The sequence below is a fragment of the Jaculus jaculus genome, chromosome 2, assembly GCF_020740685.1.
Source record: "Jaculus jaculus isolate mJacJac1 chromosome 2, mJacJac1.mat.Y.cur, whole genome shotgun sequence".
NCBI classification, from domain to species: Eukaryota; Metazoa; Chordata; class Mammalia; order Rodentia; family Dipodidae; genus Jaculus; species Jaculus jaculus.
The window spans coordinates 105,457,468-105,476,074 of record NC_059103.1 but is presented as its reverse complement, the minus strand read 5'-3'; the positions used below and the strand labels follow the sequence as shown (position 1 = coordinate 105,476,074).

General features: G+C 40.5%; 2 protein-coding genes across 3 annotated transcripts in view; one reads left to right on the top strand and one right to left on the bottom strand.

Moving 5' to 3' along the window:
- Positions 1 to 18,607, bottom strand: part of Eif4e (eukaryotic translation initiation factor 4E) — a 50,093-nt gene that overhangs the window by 17,879 nt on the left and 13,607 nt on the right. For both annotated transcript variants that reach the window (XM_045143810.1, XM_045143811.1), the window contains exon 2: positions 6,834 to 6,940. In XM_045143810.1, coding sequence (XP_044999745.1) covers positions 6,834 to 6,940 — 107 coding nt within the window. The remainder of the gene's footprint in view (positions 1 to 6,833; positions 6,941 to 18,607) is intronic.
- On the top strand, positions 10,620 to 11,332 carry LOC101599553 (60S ribosomal protein L13-like). Its single transcript, XM_045143812.1, has one exon. The coding sequence runs from the start codon at positions 10,652 to 10,654 to the stop codon at positions 11,264 to 11,266; it is 615 nt and encodes a 204-aa protein (XP_044999747.1). The 5' UTR covers positions 10,620 to 10,651; the 3' UTR covers positions 11,267 to 11,332.

The window sequence follows — 18,607 nt, the reverse complement described above, 5'->3', positions numbered from 1 at the left end:
CGCACCAGGGCCTTCAGCCACTGCAAACGAACTCCAGACACGTGCGCCCCCTTGTGCATCTGGCTAACGTGGGTCCTGGGGATTCAAGCCTCGAACCGGGGTCCTTAGGCTTCACAGGCAAGCGCTTAACCACTAAGCCATATCTCCAGCCCATAATTCTAAACACTTTTGCACTGAACATGGGTACTCCCAAACAAACACTATTAAACTTAAGGTCACAGATAACACCAAGCACAACTGTAGGAGGTGACTTCAATACCACACTCTCATCTACTTACTGACAGATCATCCCGCCAATAAATAAACAAAAGAGATACCTGGATTAAATGGTCATAGAGCAAGTGGACCTAATACATATCTACAGAATATTCCATTCAAATGCCACAGAATACACATTTTTCTCAGCAGCACATGGAACATTCTCTAAGAGACCATATATTAGGACACAAAGCAAATCTTAAAAAACACAGGAAAAACTGAAATAATTCCTTGTCCTCTATCTGATCACAATGGGATTAAATTGCGAATCAGCAAAAAGAAAAACTACAGAGCATACACAAAATCATGTATACTAAACAGTACTTTACTGAATGATGAATGGGACATTGAGGAAATAAAACTGGAAGTCAAAAACTTCATAGAATCAAATGATAATTAGAACACAACATACCAAAACTTTTGGGACACAATGAATGCAGTCCTAAGAGGAAAATTTACAGCTTTAAGTGCCTATATTAAGAAATTAGGACGGGTATAGTGGCGCACACCTTTAATCCCAGCACTTGGGTGGCAGAAGTAGGAGTATTGCCGTAAGTTCCAGGCCACCCTGAGACTCCACAATGAATCCCAGGTCAGCCTGGGCTAGAGTGAGACCTACCTCGAAACGCCCCCCCCCCAAAAAAAGAGGGCTGGAGAGATGGCTTAGCAGTTAAGTGCTTGCTTGTGAAGCCTAAGCACCCTGGTTCGAGGCTCGATTCCTCAGCACCCATGTTAGCCAGATGCACAAGGGGGCGCACGCATCTGGAGTTCATTTGCAGTGGCCCATTCTCTCTCTCTCTCTCTCTCTCTGCCTCTTTCTCTCTGTCGTTCTCAAATAAACAAAAACAAACAAAAATAAAAATAAAAAGGTCACAAGTAAGCAACTTAATGCTCTACCTTAAGACCTTGGAAAAAGAAGAACAAGGCAAACTGAAAATCAGTAGATGGGAGTAAATAATAAGACTAGGGCAGAAATTAATGAAATAGAAACCAAAAAACCAAAGATTCAGTGAAACAGCTGGTTCTTTGAAAGGATAAACAAGATTGATAAACCCTTAGCAAAACTGACCAAAAGAGAGAGAACAAGACATAAATTAATGAAATTAGAGATGAAAAAGGCACCATCACAACAGATACCAGAGAAATTTTAAAAAGTCATACAGACATACTATAAGAACGACTACTCCACAAAGTTTGAAAATCTGAAAGAAATGATTTCCTTCATTAATATGACCTACCAAAATTAAATCAATATGAAATTAACTGCTTAAATACACCTATAACAAGTACAGAGATCCAACAGTTATAAAAAAAAAAAAATCTCCCAACTAAAAAGTTCCAGGCCCAGATGGATTCACTGGTGAATTTTACCAGACCTTCATGGAAGAACTAATACCAATTCTTCTCAAACTTTTCCACAAAATAAAAAAGGAAGGAATCCTACCGAACTACTTCTATGAAGCCAGTATCACCATGATACCAAAGCCAGATATAGACAGGACAAAAAAAGAAAATTAGACCAACCTCCCTCATGAACATAGATGGATCAAGTCTCAACAAAATACTGACAAACAGAATACAAGAATATGTCAGAAAGATCTTTTGCCCTGATTAGGTAGGCTTTATCCCAGAAATACAGGGATGTTTGAACATATGCAAATTGATAAATGTAATACACTAAATAAATGGACTGAAGGACAAAAATCACATCATCATCTCAACAGATGCAAAAAAGGCATTCAACAAAATCCAACATCCTTTCATGGTAAAAGTCCTACAGAAACTGGGAATAGAAGGAATATATCTCAACATAATAAAGGTTATTTATGACAAACCTACAGCCAACATAACACTAAGTGGAGAAAAACTTGAAGCTTTCCCATTAAAATCAGGAACACAACATGGGTGTCCACTGTCCCCACATTTATTTAATATAGTACTGGAAGTCTTAGCTATAGCAATAAGGCAAGAGACACTCATAAAATGGATACAAATTGGAAAGGAAGGGACCAAATTATCACTATTTGCAGATGATATGATTCTATACATAAAGGATCCTAAAGACTACACCAGCAAATTTTTTGGAGCAATGTAGCAGGATACAAAATAAACACACAGAAATCAGTAGCCCTCCTATATGCTAACAAACGTTCTGAGGATGAAATCAGAGAATCACTACCATTCACAATTGCATTAAAAAAATAATAATAGGGCTGGAGAGATGGCTTAGCGGTTAAGCGCTTGCCTGTGAAGCCTAAGGACCCCAGTTCGAGGCTCGGTTCCCCAGGTCCCACGTTAGCCAGATGCACAGGGGGGCACATGCGTCTGGAGTTTGTTTGCAGAGGCTGGAAGCCCTGGCGCGCCCATTCTCTCTCTCTCCCTCTATCTGTCTTTCTCTCTGTGTCTGTCACTCACAAATAAATAAATAAATAATTAAAAAATAATAATAATAATAAAGTTCCTTGAAATAAACCTAACCAAGGAAGTAAAGGATCTCTACAAGGAAAACTTTTAAAATACTCAAGTTAGAAATTGCAGAAGACACTAGGAAATGGAAAGACAACCCATGTTCTTGGATTGGAAGAATCAATATTGTGAAAATGGCAATCTTACCAAAAGCAATCTACACATTTAATGTAATGCCCATCAAAATCACAATGGCGCCGAGCGTGGTGGCGCACGCCTTTAATCCCAGCAATCGGGAGGCAGAGGTAGGAGGATCGCCTTGAGTTCAAGGCCACCCTGAGACTACAGAGTTAATTCCAGGTCAGCCTGGACCAGAGTGAGACCCTACCTCGAAAAAGCAAAAAAAAAAAAAAAAAAAAAAAAAAATCACAATGGCATTCTTCACAGAAATAGAAAAAAAATACTAAAATTCATTTGGAAGCACTAAAAACCTCGAATATCTAAAATAATTTTGAGCAACAAAAATAAGACTAGTGGTATCACCATAGTCAATTTTAAGCTATATTACAGAGCCATAGTAACAAAAACAGCATGGTACTGGCACAAAGACAGATACATAGATCAATGGAACAGAGGACCCAAATGTCAATCCAGGCAACTACAGCCATCTTATTTTTTTTTTTTTTATAAATTTTTTATTTATTTATTTGAGAGCGACAGACACAGAGAGAAAGACAGATAGAGGGAGAGAGAGAATGGGCGCGCCAGGGCTTCCAGCCTCTGCAAACGAACTCCAGACGCGTGCGCCCCCTTGTGCATCTGGCTAACGTGGGACCTGGGGAACCGAGCCTCGAACCGGGGTCCTTAGGCTTCACAGGCAAGCGCTTAACCACTAAGCCATCTCTCCAGCCCATACAGCCATCTTATTTTTAACACAAAACACCAAAAATACTCATTGGAGAAAAAGACAGCCTCTTCAACAAGTGGTGCTGGGAAAAATTGGTTATCTATATATAGAAGGATGAAAATAGATCCTTGTCTTTCAACATGCAAAAAAAAAAAAAAAAAAGTCTAAATATACAAGGGACCTTAACTTCAGACCTGAAACTGTTACAGGAAAAAGTAGGGAGAACACTTCAACATATCGGCATTGGCTTTCTGAATACACCACAACTGCTCAGGAAATAACACCACTAACCAACCAATGCGACTTCATGAAATTGCAAAACTTTTGTACAGCAAAGGACACTATGAATGAGCAAAGAGATAACCTACAGAATAGGAGAAAATCTTTGCCAGCTATGCATCTGACAGAGCATTAATATGCACAATATACAAAGAACTCAGAAAATAAAACAGTAAGAAATCAAACAAAGCAATTAAAAAATGAGCTATGGAACTAAATAGAGTTCTCAAAAGAAGAAATACAACTGGGAGTGGTGGCACACACCTTTAATCCCAGCACTCAGGAGGCAGAGGTAAGAGGATTGCTGTGAGTTGAAGGCCACCCTGAGACTACATGGTGAATTCCAGCTTAGCCTGAGCTAAAGTGAGATCCTACCTCGAAAAAAAAAGAAAGAAAGAAAAGAAATACAGATGGCATACAAACATCTAAAAAAAAGTGTTCTACATCCTTAGCCACCAAGGAAATCCAAATTAAAACTACTTTAAGATTCCATGTCACTCCTGGTCAGAATGGCTATCAAAGAAAACAAATGATAATAAATGCTGGCAAGGATGCAGAAAAAGGGGACCTTTTCTACACTATTGGTGGGAATGCAGTCTGGTACAGCCACTGTGGAGGTTCTTGAGACAGCTGAAAATAGATTTACCATATGATCCACCAATAGCACTCCTAGGCATTACATCCTAAGGACTCTTCTCACTTCCTTAGAGATACATACACAACCATGCTCACTGCTGCTCTGTTCACAACAACTAGGAAATGGAACCAGACTAAAATGTTCCTCAACTGATAAATGAATACTAAAGATGTGGTACATTTACACAATGGAGTTCTATTTAGCAGTAAAGAAAAATGAAATAGATGGATCTCAAAAGGATTATACTAAGTGAGGTAACCCAGACCCAGAAAGTCAAACAATGCATGTTCTCTCTCATATGTAGATCCCAGCTACATGTGTTTAGACTTGTGTGAGAGCTGGAACCAAAAGGCCAATAAGCTAGAAGAAAGCTATAAGGGAGGGAGTAGAGGGAAGGATTTAAGGGGATGGTATTATATATACGTAAGCAGAAGAGATTGCAGGGACTTGAATGCCTAATGGAGGACAGGGTAAGAGACTGAGTAAGAGATGGGTGGGGGAGAGGACCAATCAAAATTCAAGATATTCTGAATAAGGCATATGAATGCCTCCTTTTTTGGATAATGGCACATCCAGAAGCCATAGATTGTTACTAGAAAACTACTAGTGCCAGGAATGGGATACCTTCCAGTGAGTTGTTGGCCAGTTAGGTTCCTGCTGCCTCCAAAACATTACAGGTTATTGACAAGGCCTTTGCTTCCCAACAGGTTGTAAGACCCTATTACCGAAGACTCCACATGCCTGGGAGGCATGATCACTGAGAAATCAAGCTGGTGCTGAGCTGAAAACCTTCTCCCTATCGAACAACCAACTGAAAGTTGGAAAAAGCTGCATTGCATGTAGCCCTATGAGAGATAGGAGTTATCAGCAGTGAAAACAGTGAACACTGAAAGCTTCACGTTTTGCCAGTCAAACCAAATGACCAAACAGGTGCAATAGTGGCATGTCTGTTCTGGGGGAAACCGACTGTTCTCTAATTGGATTGGAGGCCCACTCTATCTATGGGAGGGAATACAAGCCTGGTACTGAAAACCTAATAAAAAGCCTATGGCAGGGGAAGTATAAAGCCTCCTCTTATCTGGCTAAATGCATATATTATTCTCACCAAACTGTCCTGTAAGCACTATACTTAATGTTCATATTCATATTAATGCTACTCTCACTTTTGGTTAGAGAACCTTCTCTTTTCAGATGGTGGTGACCACTTGGATGACCCAAAAGGCAACATAGTGCTGAGAAGTGACAGAGCAGTGTTAAGCACTGAAACATCCTTTATCACTCCCTTCATGGCTCAGGGTCCACTGAAGGAGAATTGGTGGAAAGAATGTAAGAGTGAAAGGAAGGGAGGGAAGGGAGCGAGGGGAGGGGAAGGAGAAAGGAAGAGAGGGAAAGAAAAGGAAGGAAAAGGAAAGGAGAGAAAGAACTTTCTAAAAATTGTCCATCATGGGCTAGAGAAATGGCTTAGTGGTTAAGGCATTTGCCTGCAAAGCCAAAGGATCCCTATTTGACTCTCCAAGGCCCATGTAAGCCAGATGCACAAGGGGGGCACATGCATCTGGAATTTGTCTTCAGTAGCTGGAGGCCCTGGCGTGCCCAATTCTCTGTCTCTCATAAATAAATATTACATTTTTTTAAAATTATCCACCTCAACAGATATTATGCTTTATTTCACCTTTCTGGCAGGTATGCTATTTTCGGCCTATTTTAGAACAAATCATGTTCTTAAGTTTCCATAACCATCCACTCTATCATACTCTGTGTGACTACTTCAGAAAAATTATCAACAAAAGCCCTCCATGAGATGTCTTAATGTTTATCCTGAGACAAGTTTGGTTCAGACAAAGCAAACTAAACTTGCCTCAAGTCAAGTCCAAATTTGCTCTGTTTAAGACAACTACGGTTACTACTGACTTAAATTTATGAATTAATTTCAAACCAAATTCTCATCTAGTTCTTCCTGAGCAAGATTCAGACATGGGACTGTAGAGGTGGCATAGTTGTTAAAGGTGCTTGCTTACAAAGCCTGATGGACCAAGTTTGATTCCTCAGTACCACATCAAGCCAGATGTAAAAAGTGGCATATGTGTATGGGGTTCATTTGCAGTGGTGGCAAGAGGTCCTGGTGTACCCATTCTTTCTTCTCTCTTTGCTTGCAAATAGGTAAATGAAGGTATTTCTTTAAAAGAGATTCACATATTACATGATTCACGGATCTAAAGCCATGCAATGAAAATGGAATGTTCAACCTGAGCATACTTAAAACCAGTCATTTTCCTTTTCAAACTCATTCTTTTCACCACTACTTTGGTTACTTAAGTCAGAAAACCTACATGCCATAAAGCTTACCTGTTCTGTAAAGGATGTTTAATATAGTGTTCTGGGTTAGCAACCTCCTGATTCGATTCTGTTTTTTCCTCTTCTGTAGGTGGGGGATTAGGAGTAGGGGTGGTTTCCTAGTGGAAAATAACATAAAACATGATTTTAAGTTTTTTAAATATAACCATGACCACAACATTGTAAATAAATCTGAGCAACTGACTGATAATAATTTCTAAGGAGTAAGAGCAAGTTTCATAAAATAAGTACTAACCCATCTCTAAAAAGAACCTCTTTCATCATGAAAAATAAAAAGGCTTCTCAAGTATAAAAGTATGATGTACAGGCATAGGAAATAGAAGGACAGCAGTTAAAGGAGCTTACTTTCAAAGCTTATGGGTCAATTCCTCAGTACTCATGTAAAGCTCCCAGATTCTTTTGGCTCTGCCTACTATTGTCATGGGCATTATTGGGATCACAGACACATGTACCACTTTGGTCTGTCTACCTGACTATTGAGGAATTCAACCCAGGTCAACACACTTGTAATACAAGCAAGTGCCTTTAACCACTGAGCCACCTTCCTAGACCCATTAATCTAAAATATTTTGATCTCTATGTTTAATATTATTGAAACACATAAGACAAATGCTCTAAAACCCATAAAGTGTTTCTTGGTCATATTATTTTCATAATAATAATTTATAATAATGGGCTGGAGAGATGGCTTAGCGGTTAAGCGCTTGCCTATGAAGCCTAAGGACCCCGGTTCGAGGCTCAGTTCCCCAGGTCCCACATTAGCCAGATGCACAAGGGGGCGCACGCGTCTCGAGTTCGTTTGCAGTGGCTGGAAGCCGTGGCACACCCATCCTCTCTCTCCCCCTCTATCTGTCTTTCTCCCTGTGTCTGTCACTCTCAAATAAATAAATAAAAAATGAACAAAAAAATTTTTTTAAATAATTTTTAATAATGTAAGTGCAGCTTTTAAAAGCATACATTGAAGTCTTTCTTTCAGCCTTTTAAGTTACTATTTACAGTCTAATCACACCATGTTAACACTTCAAACTTACATGAATTTCTCAACTTAACTTAAAATAAGTACTTTAAAATATTTATTTGCAAGCAGAGAAAGATAAACAGAGAGAGAATGGGTGCACCAAAGCCCCTAGCTGCTGCAAACAAATTCTAGATGCATGCACCACTTTGTGCATTTGGCTTTATGTGGGAAGTAGGGAATCAAACTGGTCACTAGGCTTTGCAGGCATGTGCCTAAACTTCTGTGCCATCTCTCCAGCACACAAAATAGTTTTCATTCTTTCTTGGGGGCTTTGTTTATTTTTATTTATTTGAGAGTGACAGAGAGAAAGAAGCAGATAGAGAGAGAGAATGGGCATGCCAGGGCCTCCAGCCACTGTGTCCTCTTGTGCATCTGGGTAACGTGGGTCCTGGGGAATAGAGCCTCGAACCAGGGTCCTTAGGCTTTACAGGCAAGCGCTTAACTGCTAAGCCATCTCTCTAGCCCACAAATAGCTAGCTGTTTCCAATATAAAACATGAAAATACTCTACAACACACTTGTTTACATGGTATTAAAAATTAATATTGAGCCTGGCATGGTGGTGCACGCCTTTAATCCTAGCACTCAGAAGGCAGTAGTAGGACTGCCATGAGCTCAAGGCCACCCTGAGACTACATAGTGAATTCCAGGTCAGTCTGGGCTAGAGTGAGACCCTACCTCAAAAGAAACAAAAAAAAAAATTAATATTGACCTAAAAATTACATAATGATTACCAACAAAAGCATCAACATTAAAACTTATATATAAAGGAAGATGTTTTCTCAGTACAAATTTTCTTGTTTAGGAAATATTTTTCAAGTATCACCTAACTGAACTGGGGAGGTAGCTCGGAAAGGCACTTGTTTGCAAAGCCTGCAGGCCTGGGTTCAACTCCCCAGTATCCACACAAATGCAGATGCACAAAGTGGCACTTATGTCTGAAGTTTTGTTTGCAGTGGCAGGAAGACGTGGTGCATCCATTCCTTCTCATTCTCTCTCTCATAAATATTTAAAAAATAAAAGAAAGAACGAAAGAAAAGGATTTATCTACATATCTGAACAATACATTTTGTGGGGTTTTTTTGGGGGGGATGGTCTCATTATGTATGCAGCCCAGACTGTACTCAAACTTCTGATCCTACACTAGCCTACACAGTGCTGGGATTTCAGGGCACTACAATGCTAGACAATCCATTCTTAATCAGTACAATTTAGACTGAAAGGCTATTTATCTATTAAGCTTTTGATTTTCTATTAACAGTATCATAAATTATTGCTAGAGGGTAAAATTTTAAGACTGATAAGTGAGACATGCTTTATAAAAATCATCTTCGCTGGGAGTGGTGGCACAAGCACTTGAGTGGCTGAGGTAGGAGGATTGCTGAGTTCGAGGCCAGCTTGAAACAAACGGCAGGTCAGCCTGGGCTAGAGTAAGATTTTACCTTAAAAAACACAAAAAAAATCATTTTCTATTCATTTCCTTTAGTAATTTTTGTTGCTTTGCAAGCTCTTAGCCTTGAATCAAGTAAAGTGTTTTCCCCTTATATTTAACTGGCATAAAACAAGCAACTTCCAGCTGAGCAGGCACTATAAAATACCTATAATCCCAGCAATCTAGAGGCTAAAATGGGAAAACTATACATTCAAAGTCAACCTGAGCTACATACTGAGACCTTAGCTCATGAAATTTGAAGGAGGGGAGGGGAAATCTGGCTGGTTGCATAAGAATGGTCTAGTATTTTAGTACCATATGTTTTCAAGTTGACAGTACAAAGAATAAGAAATGAGATGCAGAATGATGGTCATCATGTATCCAATTTTTTAACCAGAAAATAGTTTATAGGATGGATGGATGTGGTAATACATGCCTATAATCTCAGCACTTGGGCAACAGAGGCAGTAGAATCATTTCAAGTTTGAGGCCAACTTGAGCTACGTAGTACATCCAGGCCAGCCTGGACTATATTAAGATACTGCCCCCATCACAAAAAAAAATTATTTCTTCTTCACTGAAGTTACAAAATATATTTAATATAAATTGCAAGTAAAAATAATCCTTAAATATTTTGAAATTGGACATCCTCGTAAGACTCTTTGAGCAGGTGTAGTGACGTACGCCATTAACCCCAGAACTTGGGAGGCAGAGGCACATGAACTGCTGTGAGTTCGAGGCCACCCTAGAGCTGCAGAATGAGCTCCAGGTCAGCCTGGGCTAAAGAAAGATATTACTTAGAAACAAACAAAATTAAAAAAAAAAACAAACCAAAAAAAAGGAATGGAGAGATGGGTCAGTGGTTACAGGCACCTGCTTGCAAAGCCTGATAGCCTGGGTTTGATTCTTCAGTACCCACATAAAGCCAAATACAAAGTGAAGCATGCATCTGATCTGGAATTAGTCTGCAGTGGCAAGAAGCCTTGGTACACTCAGACACACTCCTTTACTCTCCCCCCTCCCTCTTTCTCAAGCCCAACTGCAAACAAATAATTTTTTTTAAAAAAGTTTCTTGGAAAGGTTAATTCAAGCAAGATTAACAAAGTGCCACATGGGTCTAGAGTTCATTTACAACAGCAGGAGGCCCTGGTATGCCCATACTTACTGTCTCTCATAAATAAATAATTTTTTTAGGGAAGGACCCAAGCCAACCTGAGCTACATATCAACTTTGAGGTCAGGCTGGGAAACTACCTCAGAAAACCAATATTAAATAAGTTTTTTTGTTGTTGCTTTTTTCAAAAAAGACTTTAGTAGGCTAAGCCTTTCCGCTCGGCCGCTCTCCTACACAGGAGGCAGCCATGGCGCCCAGCCAGAATGGCATGATCCTGAAGCCCCACTTCCACAAGGACTGGCAGCGACGAGTTAGCACCTGGTTCAACCAGCCCGCACGGAAGATCCGCAGGCGCAAGGCCCGGCAGGCGAAGGCGCGGCGCATCGCCCCTCAGCCCGCGTCCGGGCCCATCCGGCCCATCGTGCGGTGTCCCACCGTGCGCTACCACACCAAAGTCCGAGCCGGCCGCGGCTTCAGCCTGGAGGAGCTCAGGATGGCCAGCATTCACAAAAAGGTGGCCCGGACTATTGGTACCTCTGTGGACCCGAGGAGGCGGAACAAGTCCACGGAGTCTCTGCAGGCCAATGTGCAGGGCCTGAAGGAGTACCGCTCCAAGCTCATCCTCTTCCCCAGGAAGCCCTCCGCCCCCAAGAAGGGAGACAGCTCGGCTGAAGAACTCAAATTGGCTACTCAGTTGACTGGACCTGTGATGCCCATTCGCAACGTCTATAAAAAGGAAAAAGCCAGAGCCATCACAGAGGAGGAGAAGAACTTCAAGGCTTTCGCAAGTCTTCGCATGGCCCGTGCCAATGCCCATCTCTTTGGCATCCGAGCAAAAAGAGCCAAGGAAGCAGCAGAATAGGATGTTGAAAAGAAAAAATAAATTTCTAATAAATCAGGTCATTGACAAAAAAAAAAAAAAGACAGACTTTAGTAGGCTAAGGAAGACAGCTCACATGGCAAAGTGCTTTCTCTGCAACCATATTAGATCTCCAGTACCCATGTAAAAATGCTGCTCTGATGGTGTGAGCGTGTAAACTCCCAGGATTGGGGAGGATGAAACAGGAGGACCTCTGGCTCACTGGCCAGGCAAAGCCAGTCTAGCCTAATTGGAAAGCTATAGGTCACTGTGAGAATCTGTCTTTAAAAAAATGGTAGTTGGTGTTTCTGAGGATGAAATCTGAGGTCACCATCTGACCAGCACCCGTGTATGTGTGCACACGTTTTTAAAAAATCCTCCTTGCGGGTACTTAATAGGTTGGTATTGTATATATGTAAGTAGAAGAATAGATTAATGGAGATGACAAGGCACAAAATGAGGTCAGGGGAGGAGATTGAGTAAAGGTGGAGGGAGGGCTAATCAAAATCTGAAGGATATAAATAATTCAAATGGAATCCTTCAGTTCTGAACAATGGAACACTCAGGAGCTGTAGATGGTTGCTGGAAAATTTTCAGTGCCAGGGATGGGATACCTTCCAGTGCATTGTTGGCCAGGGAGGTCCCTGATACCCCAAAAAATATTATAGGCCACTGACAAGGCCCTTGGTTTCCCACCAGGAATCGATGGTAAGACCCTATTGCTGAAGACTCCACATACTTGAGCTTTAAGGCCCCTGAGAAATCCTGCTGAAATTGAGCTGATAACCTCCTCCATGTAGACCAACTAACAGAAAGCTGGAAGAAGCCATTCTACATGTAGTTCAATGGGAGAAAGACATACCACCAGTGAAGATACTCAACAGTGGGCACTGCAAGCCTTACAACTGGCCAGCCAGCCCAAATGAGCCAACGGGTGCAATAGTGGCACGTCTGTCATGGTGGAAACCAATTGCCCTCCAATTGGACTGGAGACCTGCTCCAAGGGAGGGAATACATCACTAATACTGAAAACTTAAAACAGGGGTAGTCATGAGCCCTAGAGGTGTAACATCTGCTGATGTCTGGATAAGTGTATATACTATGCTTATCAAACTGCCCAGTAAGCACTTCTCTTAATATTCACACCCTTATATTAATGCTACTCTCACTTTGGATAGAGAATCTTCTCTTTTCAGATGGCCGTGACCTTGGGACAACTCAGAAGGTATCATGGTGCTGGAAAGAAGTAACTAGAATACCAAGTAACATCTCGATCACACCTTCCAAGGCTCAGGGTCTAATGCGGAAGAGGTGGCAGAAAGAATGTAAAAGCCAAAGGAAGGGTTGGACTCCTTACAACGTGCTCCCTCCAGACAAAAACTTGGCCTCGATATCCATGACCTCATAGTGCCTGACACTACCTACACAAGACCATCATAAGAGTAGGGAAGAATCATGGCATCCCATTAGAGATACTTATTGAGACGGGGAGTGGATGTGATGGACAATAGAATTTCAAAGGGGAAAGGGGGGGGAGGGGGTATTACCATGGGATACTTTTTATAATCATGGAAAATGTTTAGTAAAATTGAGAAAAAAAATTTAAAAAGCTGGAATAGGTTGATACTGTATATATGTAAGTACAATGATTGAGATGGGGAGGTAATATGATGGAGAATGGAATTTCAAAGGGGAAAGTGTGGGAGGGGAGGGAATTACCATGGGACTTTTTTTATAATCATGGAAAATGTTAATAAAAATTTAAAAAAATTTTTTAAAAGCTGAAAAAAGTCACACTACATACAGTTCAATGCGAGAGAGAGAAATCACCAGTGGAGATCTCAACAGTGGACACTGCAAGCCTTATATTTGGCCAAACCAAAGGAGCCAGAGGGTGCAATAGTGCCATGTCTGTTATGGGGAAACCAACCGCTCTGTAATTGCACTGGAGGCCTGGAATACATTCCTGATATTGAAAACCTACAACAGGGGTAGTCATGGTGAGCCCTACTGGTGTAATGTCTGCTGCTGTCTGGCTAAACGTATATACTAAGCTCACCAAACTGTCCAGTAACCACTTCTCTTAACGTTCATACCCATATGTTAATGTTACTTTCACTTTTAGTTAGAGATGCTTCTCTTTTCAGATGGCAGTGACCTTCGCATGACTCAGAAGGCACCATGGTGTTGAGAAGTGACAGAGGAGTAACACAGAAACATCTCTATCACATCTTCCAAGGCTCAGGGTCCATTGCCGAAGAGGTGGTGGAAAGAATGTAAGAGCCAAAGGAAGGATAGGACTCCTCACAACATGCTCCTCCAGACACAAAATAGCCTGGATATCCATGACCTCAGAGTGCCTGACACTACCTACACAAGACCATCATAAAAGGAAGAAAATATGATGACATCAAAATAAAAGAGAGACTGATTGAGAGGGGGAATGGGTATGATGGAGAGTAGAGTTTCAAAGGGGAATGTGGGTGAAGGGGGGGGAATTACCATGGTAAATCAATAAAAGAAAAAAATAAGAAATCCTCCTTGCTTCACAAATTTGCCATATCCCTCCCTATTCTTATAGGCTGGTAGTCTCTCAAAAACATAATTTCACTTTAGGGAGAAAGGTTAGTAAAATAGTTGTATATCACCCAGGCTGGCCTCAAACTTGCTTTGTAGCAGAGGATGACCTTAATCTCCTGATCTTCCTGCTCCACCTCGAAAGTATAAGGATTACAGGCATGTATAATCATACTAGTCTTGGAAATTACCTCTTAAATGTGTATGTTTTACCAGTATTTTTAAGTTTATAGATCATTTGTACAAAAAAGTGAAAGCTAATTTAAAAGGTCATGGCTGGGCTGGAGAGATGGCTTAGCGGTTAAGCGCTTGCCTGTGAAGCCTAAGGACCCCGGTTCGAGGCTCGGTTCCCCAGGTCCCACGTTAGCCAGATGCACAAGGGGGCGCACGCATCTGGAGTTCGTTTGCAGAGGCTGGAAGCCCTGGCGCGCCCATTCTCTCTCTCTCCCTCTCTCTGTCTTTCTCTCTGTGTCTGTTGCTCTCAAATAAATAAATAAATAAATAATTTTTAAAAAAAGGTCATGGCTACTCTTAAAGTAATGTAATATATTTTTAACCTAACAGACAATCTACTCTTACAAGGCTGCTGTATGCATGTGGGTGGGTGGGTGGGATAGGGTAAAACAACAAAGCCACAGGACGAAGCTATGTTTTCTCCAGAGGATGGTAACCAGGGTTCCTAAAGAGGTTTAGAGTGGTAGGTTGCAGTGACTGTGAAAAGGCTTCAAAGGTCAGGCTAAAAGTGTAGCTGTCATCTTGTGGGCAGTAGAAGCCATTAACTGTCAGGTCAAAGAGATTAAATAACTGATGTCAAAGGAAATAAAAAGTAAAACCAATTTAAGTGAAAAATACTAAATTTAGTTTTAGATTTGCTCAGTTTACAAGGTTCAAATAAAATATCCAGTGTTATATTTAGGAATTCAGAGCTCAGTAAGTTGCCATAGCATTAGCATAAAGTTGTTACGAAAGAAAAAGGATACGCAAGAGTAGGACAAATCTGGCAGTCAGCTAGAGTCATAGCTAACTTTTTATAATCTGTGAAAAATTAGAACATATTATCAAGTATAACATTAATCTTGTGTGATAATCCTAATAGTGTTTCCCAGATCTAGTATTATTTTTGTGGTGCTTCCTCATACTAATATGAAATTTTAAATTCTTCTTACCAGGGCTGGAGAGATGGCTTAGCAGTTAAGTGCTTGCATGTGAAGCCTAAGGACCCTGGTTTGAGGCTCTATTCCCCAGGACCCACATTAGCCAGATGCACAAGGGGGTGCATGTGTCTGGAGTTCATTTGTAGTGGCTGAAGGTCCTGGGCATGCCCATTCTCTCCCTCCCTCCCTCTCTCTCTGCCTCTTTCTGTCAGTTGCTCTCAAATAAATAAAATAAACAAAAAAATAAAAAACATTAAAAAATTCTTACCAGTTTCACATAGATTCTGACTAAATTCTAAAACCTAGGTATTTTTCTTGGTTTGAATATTTAAGTCTGCCATCAACTTTCAGCCGAAACATAGATTTAAGGTGGGTATTGTGAACTACTGTTGTACAAATAGAGATCAGCCCTCTTCAAGAATACTCATTTCTGGACTGGCAAGCTGGCTTAGCAGTTAAGGCACACACTTGTGAAGCCTAAGTACCCAGATTTGATTCTCCAGGTCCTACATAAGCCAGATGCACATGGTGGCACATGTATCTGGAGTTCATTTGCAATGGCTAGAGACCCTGGTGTGCCCATTTTTTCTATCTGCACCTTTCTCCCTATATCAAACAAATAAAATTGTTTTCTTTAAAAATAAATAAAATAAAAAGAGGGCTGGAGGGATGGCTTAGCAGTTAAGGTGCTTGCCTTCAAAGCCAAAGGACCCAGGTTCAATTTTCCAGGACCCATGTTAGTCAGATGCACAAGGGGGCACAGCATCTGGAGTTCATTTGCAATGGCTGGAGGCCCTGTCATGCCCATTTTCTCTCTCTCCCCCCTGCCTATCTAATAAATAAATAAAAATTAAAAAATTTTAAAAAGAATACTCACTTATGTTTTCCGTTACTGTCATACAACATATATGTAGTTCTAGGATGTTTCTTTCCCAGAAGGAAACATGACCTAACCCTTGAAGTATGTAAACAACAGTAGTTTCTTGAATACATAGATTTGGCACTAATTCTGATTTGAAGCAATAACTCAAAAATGTGGCCCACAGATTATACTGACGGCCCTCACATTGACAATGCTCTTCAAATAACAGCAATTATATATCTACTGAAACTAATCATATATATTTTTTCAACTTTACCATTTTTACATTATTAACTTTTTATTTTTTGAAAGAGGGTCTTATGTAGCCCAGACTAGCCTAAATGGCCATGTAGACAATAACCTTGATGTTTTGATCCTCCTATTTCAACCTTCCAAACACCAGGTGTGTACCACCATGTCTGGCTTAAACTGGTAATAACTTTTTAAAAAAAAAGTTTTTAACTACTATGTGATATACACTGGTATCAAATTACAAATCCTAGTTCCATGTTATTCACACTGGAGTTCCAATTTTTTCATTCAAGAGCTCTGTAATTTTGAGCATGTAACACTTTTCTTGTGCCTCACTTTCCTCACAAAAATGGGCTAAAGGCATTCATCTCAAAGCATTCATTGCTGGGGCTAGAATAATATATGAAACACCTCAGATTGTTCAGTACAGACCAGGCGTGCTGGCACACGCCTTTAATCCCAGCACTTGGGAGGCAGAAGTAGGAGGATGGCTGTGAGTTCAAGGCCATCCTGAGACTACATAGTGAATTCCAGGTCAGCCTGGGCTAGAGTGACACCCTGCCTCGAAAAACCAAAAGTTCAGTACAAAATGAATGTAGGCATTACTAAGGAATAATCTGAAAAAAAAAAATACGTGTTTTGATTTGGCATAGTTTCATAATCATAAGTTTTTCCATGTTTAAAAGAGGACCTAAATATTTTAACTATATGGTTGCATGGTTTCCCATTCTGTGAATATTGAGGCATACTCCATGGCTAAAGACTTTGATGGACATGCTATTTTACAGAGTTAAAAAAAAAAAACTACATACACATACATACTTTCTTCTATTCTCTATATCATTTCTTTTTTAAAAAAAATTGTTTATTTATTAGAGACAGAGAGGAAAAAAATGAGTAAGAATAGGTGCACCAGGGCCTCTAGGTACTGCAAACAACCTCCAGACGCATGCGCCGCCATGTGCATCTGCTTACTTGGGTCCTGGAGAATCATACCTGGGTCATCAGGCTTCACAGGCATGTGCCTTAACTGCTAAACTAACTCTCCAGCCCTCTCTATATCATTTCTATGTGATACTTCTAGGTAAAAGAAATAACATCCCAGAGCAAAGTTGTGACAATAAAGTCATTTTAAAGCAGCACTGAAGAGGTGATATTAACCAAGTCTACCTCTGAGGGAGGATTAATTCCCCTTTCCTGAACAGAAATAATCATACATTTGGTCTCAATAGATCAATGAATGGCTAGAACACTGTATTGAGGCTACTTATTTCCAAGGAATGGTATAAATAATGGTGAAATCATGGGCTAGAGAGATGGCTTAGTGATTGAAAGCACTTGCCTGAAAAACCTAAGGATGCAGGTTTGATTCCTCAGTACCCACATAAGCCAGGTGCACAAGGTGACCCATGTGTCTGGAGTTTGTTTGCACTGCCTGAAGGCATGCCGCCAAGAATGCAATTTTTTTAAATGATAAAGAATGGGGGCTGCAGAGGTGGCTTAGCAGCGAAGGAGCTTGCCTGCAAAGCCTAAGGATCTGTGTTCTACTCTCCAGGTCCCACGTAAGCCAGACACACAAGATGAGCAAGCGTGCAAGGTCACACATGTACACGAACTGGCATGTGTCTGGAGTTTGAATGCAGTGGTTGGAAGCCCTGGCATGCCACTTCTATCTCTCTCTCTCTCTGTCTCACTCTCATAAAAAAAAAAAAGAAAAAAAGAAAAAAAAAGGAGTGGTGAAATCAAAACCAAAATTAAAGGGCTAAAGAAAGATTATCAGTCCTCTGAGGTCATAAACAGTGCTGCAACTGACAGACTTTGTAAGCCAGGCTCTGCCTTCACTATTGTTTTTTTGCTCTGATAAGCAGCAAATGCCACCCCAGATTTACCAATCTCTGATGTACTGGTAAGAAATACTACAATATGTTTAAAAAAAAAAAAAAGTGCCCAGCCTGGGTCTACTTACTGCACCTATTCTACCTGCCCTTTAAACTTCAAGATAAATAAGGTAAAACTTTTTAAGAGCTAGGTTACAAATGACTTAGGCCGAGACCGAAAAATTCCTGTAAGCATGGATTTCTATACTGTGAGAGGTTTTATTTATAACATAAGACTCTGGCAACTTAACTGATCAGTAGCTGTCAATCACCATCTGCAATCAGTATTATCAGGTACTATAATACGATAAATTAAGAGAGGATGGATAAATGGGACATACTGAACCAGATTTCCAAACTGCACATCTGGCCACTCTTTTCAATTACCATAAAGTTAAACTGAATCACTAACATTCATATCTTAGTAACATAATATAGGAGGGGAAACCTAGACTACCTGGGTGGGGCATGTCCTCTAAACTACAGTCCTTGACTCAACAGCTTCACCTATCTATCCTCAATCCTTATATAAGACCTTCCCAGCCCTCCCCCAATCCCATCACTCATGTAATTACTGTGGACACAGCAAGAAACAAATGCTGGTAACTAGTTTGGAAATAAC